This window comes from Caretta caretta, chromosome 14, assembly GCF_965140235.1.
Source record: "Caretta caretta isolate rCarCar2 chromosome 14, rCarCar1.hap1, whole genome shotgun sequence".
Lineage (NCBI taxonomy): Eukaryota > Metazoa > Chordata > Testudines > Cheloniidae > Caretta > Caretta caretta.
Genome location: NC_134219.1, coordinates 21458900 through 21467944, shown reverse-complemented (window position 1 = coordinate 21467944; position 9045 = coordinate 21458900). Strand labels below are relative to the sequence as shown.

General features: G+C 43.4%; 1 protein-coding gene across 4 annotated transcripts in view; it reads right to left on the bottom strand.

Moving 5' to 3' along the window:
• Positions 1 to 2348: 2348 nt before the first annotated feature.
• The window catches only part of COX10 (cytochrome c oxidase assembly factor heme A:farnesyltransferase COX10), a 155937-nt gene continuing 149240 nt past the window's right edge, over positions 2349 to 9045 (bottom strand). For all 4 annotated transcript variants that reach the window (XM_048817578.2, XM_048817581.2, XM_048817580.2 and 1 more), the window contains one exon: positions 2349 to 4802. In XM_048817578.2, coding sequence (XP_048673535.2) covers positions 4396 to 4802 — 407 coding nt within the window. In that variant the 3' untranslated portion in view covers positions 2349 to 4395. The remainder of the gene's footprint in view (positions 4803 to 9045) is intronic.

The window sequence follows — 9045 nt, the reverse complement described above, 5'->3', positions numbered from 1 at the left end:
ATGGGGCTGGATCATGCTCAGTGCAGATGGAACGTTGAGAGATGGTAGCAGCATACTTCTAATGAGCTCTTGCAAAAGGCATCTGCAGAGGCCAGCGGGGCCTGGTCTGTGGCGGGTGCAATCACAGTACAAAGAAATAATAGATCTAACATGCAGCATAAATAAGTAACTTTGCCCTACAGCTAAGAGTGGCCCCATGGTCCGCTAAATGCTTGACAGGAGAGAGGGGTCTTATGTCTCCAGGGACCAATTGATCTGGGAGTTCTTGTGACGGTGACTTCAGAGCGGGCCTGAGGTCCATCAGCTCAGGTGTCATATTTTACTCCAAATTAATCATTTGGCGTAGAGGGGGTGTGTTTGAACCTGACTTCTCTATAATTTTTCCAAGACAAAATTACTTGTAGGTCTTTTTGATTATTAATATTATCATTAATATACATTAATTATTCCAGTAGCCTTCAAATCAGCTCAGGGCCAAGTTGTGCCTGGCACTGTACACATACAGAACAGAGGCAGGCAGTCTTCCAGTGTAAATAGCCAAGACAGACAAAGGCTAGGAGGGGAAACAGAGGTACAGAAGAAGTGGCTCACCCAAAGTTGCGCAGCAGGTCAGGAGCAGAGCTGAGACTAGAAGCCAGGTTTCATGACTCCTAAGCCAGTGCCTGAGCACCATGCTGCTTCTCAGACTGGCTCTTCGCAAATTTGCACAGTTGTTAAAATCCCATTGGAGACAGGCTGCAACAGCTATTGCTACCAAGAGCAGAACTGCCCCAGTACGAGAGCCTACAACTCAGGAGAACTGGATTATCCGCCACTACTTTGCTGGGCAAGTCACTTCCCCCCCTGTTCCTCAGTTTCCCTATTTGTAAAATGGGGATAGTGACACTGACACTGACCTCCTTTGTAAAGTGCTTTGAGGTCTATGAATGAGAAGCTCTTTATAAGAGCTAGGTGTTATTACTGTGAACATGGTATAAATCTCTAGCTGGATGGATGTAGTTAGGTAGAAAAGCTTTTTAGTGTCTGTTCTCATTTCCATAATGATATCCTGAGTGTAAACTGGGCATCCTTAGAAGTACATACTCTAATATCTACGTGTAATTGAAACACAAGGTGTGGTAGTATTTTGATATTATAAAGTGCTTTCCAGGCATTTCACACATTAAACACATTACAGTAGATCATGTCTCCCGGCCCTGGAATACAGTCGCTTTTGGAGTGCAGCACAGCAATACCCATCTCTGGGGGTCAGTAAAGGATAGGTTTTAAAAGACACCTAATCTCTATGTCCAAGATCGACTTTCTACAAAATTATGCTAATCTCTTGTGGTTGAGCTAGGTTTTGATGCAGGCATCACTGGATGAAATTCTATGGCCTTTGTTATGCAGGTCAGACTAGATAATCAAAATGGTCCCTTCTGGCCTTAAAATTGATGAAGGCTACAGATATTTTTAGAATAGGCCATGAAGATAACGGCTCTCTCCATCTGGAACCACAAGGGGAGTTTTAGGAAGGCAAACCTCAGCCAGGATGCTAAGGGCACGTCTACACTTATCAGTAGATCGGCACTGCTGCAATCGATGCAGCGAGTGTCGATTTAGTGTGTCTTCATCAGACCCGCTAAATCGATGGGAGAGCACTCTCCCATTGATTAGTGTACTCCACCTCCCCGAAAAGCGTCAGGGAAGTCGACGGGAGACGCTCTCCCGTTGACACAGCGCAGTGTAGCCACTGTGGTAAGTGGATATAACTACATCGACTTCAGTGACATTATTCATGTAATTGAAGTTGTATAACTTTGATCGATTTAGCATGGTAGTGTAGACCGGCCCTAGGGCTAGCACCACTACTCTTGGGGGAAAAATACCACGGGAGCCTTAATAGCCCTGAAAGGAGCACAGTGCTCCTATGCCATGCTGGGGGGGCCTGCTTCTCAACTGGCTCAGTGGAAATGAGGAAAGCCACCTCTTCTTCTTCCCAATCTGCCCTCTCAGCATGCCAGTTCCTCTGACCATGCCACGACTATTCTGAGGTCTGCCAAGCCCACCACCTGCTCTCCAAGTTCCTCGTGTTCTTCTGAGCAAGTGAACCGTTCACAGAATCTTATTTCATTTTGCAAAATGTTGCCAGCTTTCTCCACTCACCGCTGCATTTTCATGTTCAATGGAAGCATTTTGCAACATAAAAAACACACATTTCCCATCCGTTCCCAATTTATGTAAGGCTTGATCATATGACACAAATGTTACTGCTACTAGGGATGCTGCGAAACCAGCATAAGGTGGCTCCTGTATTAGGCTAAACAAAGTGAATCACGTACAAGAAATGATACCCCACACTCCATTGCTCTTGTACAGTATGTGTTTTACTGCAGAACAAATTCATATATTTTACAAACGGAGAAGTTGTACTGGGTTGTAGACTGCATAGGAATACCTGGAAATAGTGTTCCCACAGTAAACAACCTGAATACAATGGAGTCTGTTTCAGAAAAACAGTAACAGGGACTCAGCACTGTTATCTGCAATCAGTTGAGAGAGGCAAGCATCTTATGTTTGATTGTTTAAATGTCATTTAAAACACCTGATTCTGTTCCCAAAGAGCACTGTTGCCAACAGAGACTGAGGGCAATGGAGTCACTCCTGATTTACATCAGTGTAATTGAGACCAGAATCGTCCTGCAGCATTAAAGGATGCTGTCAAGTTTTTATATCTGGGTGACAAGGACACTGGCAAACTTGTGAAATTCCTTGAAGAGCTTTCCTGGATATCAGGTTAGATAAAATATTCCATTTCACCACTGGCAGACCTCGTCATCAGCAAAAGCCTTGGATCTGGTGCACAACAGTATTAGAATGGACCTTGTACACACTGGAAAAAGCTTGGGGCTTGTTTACAGTGAGGAAAATCCACAACTTATTATACTCGTTAACTAACACAATGTAAACTACTCCTTGTCAACACACATGCTGTTTTGTTTAACATCATGTTAGTGGGTCATGGCTAAACGTACAGTGCACCCTGGGTGAACCATGACCCACTAACATGACTACAAACAAGTCAATGCTTGTCTACACAGACTGTCTTACATCATGTTAATTAACATTATAACATGACACACTTTTCTTGTGTGGCCATGCCCTTATAGTAAACTTCAGCTATGCTGGTTGCAATTTGAACTTGCTGAACTAGTTTTTAAGTTCAGGCTGTAGCTGGAATGAAAACTGGCTTTTCCTCAAGACCAAGAAAACATGATTCCTGGCCAATAATGCACTTCATAGCGATCTTCTCTTGGAGCCGCAACTGTGCCATGATACATAATAGAGTTGTCGTATTTCTTAATGCGAGCTCAGAACTCAATTAATTACAGGAAATGCCTCACCAGCAGACAGGCTCTTACACTGAATACGTTGGCACAATTCATGTTAGCATACAGAAAACCTCAAATTATTGGATTCTGAGGGCCTGATCCTCAGCTGGTATAAATCAGCAAAGCTCCAGTGAAGTTGACATAGCTGTGTCAGTTTATACCAGTTGAGGATCTGGCCCTGAGCATTCAAGCCCTAAAGATTTCTCAAAGAAAGAACTCTAGCCAGGGTGAGAAGTTCCTCTGTGATGGAACACAATAAAAATCGCCCTGAGCATGTGAAAGGTAGAGACTAGGAACTATCTCCATTCAGCCAGAGCCTGTTTAAGTGCTAATGTGCTCTCTGTGTTGTATGATCTTACAGAGTGCTGAAGACCTAATAGAAAATAATCTGGGCTCTCTGAAAATCCATCAAAGCGAACTCAACCCTTGTGAAAGGTGCCGGATTGACAGGCCCGGAAATTGAAGCCCTCCATTTAGTCACAGAGCAGGGATGGCATGACTGTGGCAATGCAAGCTTCCCCCTCACTACCCTGCCAATGTGCCTCAAGCCGATTCTCGACAGAATACCTGCTTGTGGGAAGATAGAGTAAAGCTCAATATCCAATAAGTCTCCTTGACTTCCTCACTAAGAATGTCAAAGATGAGGGCCAATTGTGGGGCTGGTGCTTCTGCAGTGTAGATACCTGCTCATTTCACTCATTCATCAAACTCATTTCATGTAGGCTAGCAGGAAGCCCAGGGAAACACGATTAATTTTTCACCTAGGCTGGATTTTAACTCATGACCTAAGAAGTGAAAGGGGCTTTGATCCCATTGACCAAGCCCACGAGCCATTTAAGTCCCCCAAGTTCCTCCTTTTAAAAAAAAATGAGAAAACAATTATGTAAAGTGGTCACCGAGCACAAGGGATTCTCTTTAAACACACTGCCATAGATTTTCCTGCCCATAATTAGCAAAAGACCCTCTGCTTGACAATAAAAATAGGTGTCATTTGAGCTCTAATTGACATTAAGACAACCCGATTTCAACTGAGAAGCTCACTTTTGTCTTCTTTCTCTAGCAGGGATTTCTTACATGTGAGCATGAGAAGTAGAAGCATTGGTAAATGCCACAGGCTGCAGAAGAAAAGTTTCCTGGAGCTGCTGCGATCTGCATCCCTGTAGAACCGAAAGCCGAGGTAGGAAATGTACAGGTTGATAGGGAGTGAAATGAGCGGAAAATTCCATGTGGTGACATTGAGGATGGGGGCCAATGCTGAGAGTCCAATTAAGGCCAAGCAGTGACGCAGAGCAACCCGCCGGCACATCGCAGGATGAGTGACGGACATCATGCAGTATCCTCCTCGTGAGTAATCCTCCCGGAGGCCCCAGCTTAGGGCATTGAAATGAGGAAACTGCCAGGAATAGAGAATTCCTCCCAACAGCAATGCGCCTGCAAAGGAAAGAAAAGGAAACATGCATTAGAGTGCTCATCTTAGATCATTGCAAAGGAGCACTGCATACAACATTTCAACACCTTTATGAAGCTTACCCATACCACCAAGTGGTACCACTGCAGAGCTTATGACAACTGCCCCCCATTCCCATGGAACTAATCACTCATAAATAACCTATCACACTCAAATACTGTAAAGAAGTCAAGGGGATATTCTCTGTTTATCAGAAATTATGTGGTTCTTGGAGAATTTTTTTTTTAAACTTGGAAATGGTGTTTCTTCAAATAATTTATTTCTAATGCACCTGTCACCTCAATAACTAGGCACCAGTTCAGTTTCCACCTGGGGGTGATTTGTTGAAACTTAAGAGAAGTTTGGTAGAAGAATTTTTTTTCACAGCCTCTAGGACACAAACTTATCTCTCCAAAATTCTCTCATGGGAGCACTCAGAGCAGGGAAAACACAGTAGAAGGAAGGAAGTGTGTGACAGGATAAGAAAAAGTTATTGACAAGATGAGTCCTACTCACTGAGATGCAGTGAGAAAAGGAGCCTACGCAGGAAACAGTCACATCCTGAAAACTGTGATACCAGTGATGACAAAATAATTTGGAGGCTCAGCTGGACTTTCTCCTTCTTCATTTTGTGAAGACTGCAAATTGCTCACAGGTGTAGAGGCTTCTCAACTGCTTAATAATTATATCCTGGGGTGACAAAGTACAAACATGGCAGAGCAAAGCAGAAAGCAGCGGAGAACTGCTTACTTCCCAAGACCAACTCTGAATACCGGCTTTAAATACAAAAGCACTTAACTGATGTTCTCTTCAGGGACTCCTAAACATATGTGGGACCTGACCCAAAGCATGTTGAAGTCAATGGGAGTCCAATTGACTCCAGTGGGCTTTGGAATGGGCCCTCAGACTGGGCTATATACATGTGAGTCCCTCATCTACACTAACATCACCTGTGAGAGTTCCCTGTAGACCATCCCTGTTGTTCCCTTCTCTTCTACCTCCCCTCCACTCCAGGTGCAATATCCTATTTGCATCTTCTAATCTCCATGTGTTTGTCCTTTCTGGGAATGACCTCCCACTTCCACTCCCACGCTACAACCCCTTCCTGCTCATCTAATGGAAGCAGAATCAGGCTTTAACGTCAATGGCAAAATTTGGCTTCAGTCAGAGGAAGATCAGGTCCTTTACTCCTTCCTAAAAGCTCACCTCTTTCCAGAAGGAGTGAGTTCATAATAACTAACACAGACTAAGTCCCACCTCCACAAAGGCACTTGGGTACCTACGCCCCACATTTAGTTGTCTAAGTCCCAGTTTCAGATGCTGATGTGATCCACAAAATCACCAGGGCTCTCTAGGTACCTAAGTTTCTGCCTCAGATCATGTGCACTGCTGCTTTTCTCAAGTGTCCGGATGCTCATCTCCCACCTAAGCTTCAGCACAATCCATGAACTGGGGGAAGACAGGTGGAGGAGTGCCTGTTTTGCCAATAGGGCCTATCCAGTAGGTGTGCTGAGCACTCTGCAGAGATCAGACCCCATTCAAAACCCAGCAGGAGGAGGAGCAGCAGCCCACCTTTAGCTCAGTGGTTAGAGCACACACCCAGGATGCGGGAGACCTAGGTTCAGCTCCCCACTCTGCTCAAGGAGGAGAAAGGATTCGAACAGAGGATTTCCCACCTCTCAGGAGAGCACTCTAACCACATCTATTCTGATGTGGGTTGCTCTAGATCTCTCCCATTTAATCTGTATAAATACAGTCATTAAGCCTGACAGAGAGAGTGAGTGTGAAAATGACTCTATAACCTGAGTATTAGGTACCCACCCGGGAGGTGGCAGACCCAAGGTCCAGTTCCCCTGCTCCAATGATTCTTTAGTTATTGATCAAAGAGCAATAGATGTGCAGTGCCAAAGTCCCTTTGTGGATTGGGGCCTATGTTATTTCCTCAGTGATTCAGGTTTTCTCTGGGTCTGTTTTGGTTGTGAACTCCTTGGGGTTGGGAATGTCGATCTTTCTGTCTTGTAGCGCACAGTGTCGTTGTTACCCTCCTCCAAATAATAATCCAGGCTCGTACCAAGGCCCATAGCTCATACCACCCCAACCAGCCAGAGGATGTCACTGCTGCATCATCAAAAATCTAAATATAAGGGCAGTTTGCTAGCTGCCTATAAGATGCTGGGAGAGACGAGGTGGATGGGAGAACATCTTTTTTTGGACTGGCGAGAGAAACAAGCTTTCGAGCTTACACAGCGTCCAGACCCGAAGAAGAGTTCTGTGTAAACTCAAAAGCTTGTCTCTATCCCACAGACAGAAGTTGGTCCAATAAAAGATATTACCTCACCCACCTTGTCTTTCTAATATCCTGGGATCAACACGGCTACAACAACATTACATATAAGATGCCTTGGCAGTCTGAGCATTTGTCTCACATCTTTTTAAAAATTATGAATACACTTTTGCTATTTTGTGAGTTCCAAGTCCCTGGAAGCTGCTTACATTAAGTACAGAGACAAGGAAAGGCTACCAGAATAGGAATTCAGATCCTTGGACGATGTAGTTAGCAGGAGAATTAAAGGCAAGCATGGGCTACGATTTTAAAATGTGATTAGTGATATTTGGGTATCCAACCCAAGACTCCTTGAAGGGGCCTGATTTTCAGAAAGACAACGTCCAACACTTTCTGAAAATCAGAACCTTTTAAGATGATGAGTTGGGCACCCAAATATCACTAGTAACTTCTGAAAATCTTGGCCATGGTGCACAAAACACCATTTTCGAAGTCTGGTGAGAATCAGAATTGATGCTTCTTCATTGAAATCAAAGCAAGTTTCTCCACTGACTTTGCAAGGCAGCAGGATTGAGCCTATAAACAGTACATCTCTGTAGTATTTGTTTCTTTAGGTTTTTCCTCTTCAACTGAAATACTTGCTCCCGAAGGCAGGATACCAGACTTGATGAACCAAAGACAGTAATACTCTGCACTTAACGCAGGATTTTTTATCTTCAAAGGGCTTTACAAACATTAGCTCATTATTTCTCACAACACCCAGGGAGATAAGTTACAATTATCCACCATATGGGGAAACTGAGGTAGGGACAGAATCAGAGCAAGAATTAATACATGCAAGTTCTTTCTGGTTCCCCTCTCTTTGATCTGGTATGACAAGCCCTATGTTCCTGTGCCTTTGGTCTGTAACAGAGAGTCTTCACTTATGAAGTTGTTCAATCTTTGGTGTGCAGACAACCCCCAAAAAGCAAAACCTCAAACACACTGGAAACTGTAGTAATTCCCCTCACTATAACACTACATTTTCAATTAAAAAAAATCATCTTGAGGCAACTTTTACACACAAACAAACCAGCCAGAACTACTTTGAGACTGAATTCCCATTTGCAAAGATCTGGCTTTAGTGTGAGCGCTTTTGGAGTTTTTAAACTACTTTTATTACATCACTACTTCAGAAATAACGGGTATTTTATAGAGAAGCTAAATAGTAAAACAATTTAACAGGCCATTATGGGGATTTTAATTGATCCAAACCTGGAGCTGCATTTCCCCCCTGATTTCACTGGTGATCCATTTGTTAGTTTTCCATATGCCTTGCTGACTTTGTTGGGTTTCCAAAGACTGCTAAGTGTCATGTACATGCTGATTTAATTGGAAAACAGGAGAGGACGTACTCCAGTATCAAATGAGCCCTGGCTAGGGATGTTACAAACTTCCAGTCAATGACAAGAATTAAAAACTCGAATTGCTTGACAAACATTAACTATGTCATAAGTATGTCAATGGTGTTTGTAAGCAATGTTATTACATGAAGGACTATAGCTGAAGAATGGGCCAGTTCACTGTTCTAGAGACTGCACTGGTTTCCCTGTGGAGTTCTTGACAGCTGTGAATATAGGTATAACTAGCATAAATGATTTCTCTCTATGGAGTTTAATTATGGTGAGATCAGATTAGTTAGTTCACACCCATGATACATTCTGTTGGCATCTTCTCAGAGTTGGCACAGTATGATCCAAGGCCTAGCTGGTTCATAATTGTAAGAACTGCCTTTAAAAAAAAAAAAAAAGTTTGTTAAAGCCAGGAGTTTGGAAATACCAGTTTAATACCAGAAATACCCTGGCCGTCATAAGTTCCATTGGTTTCTCTGTGGCACTGGTAATAGCAGTGAATAGAGGTATACCAATTTGTAACCCTTATAAAATCTTTCAGCTTCTCCACAG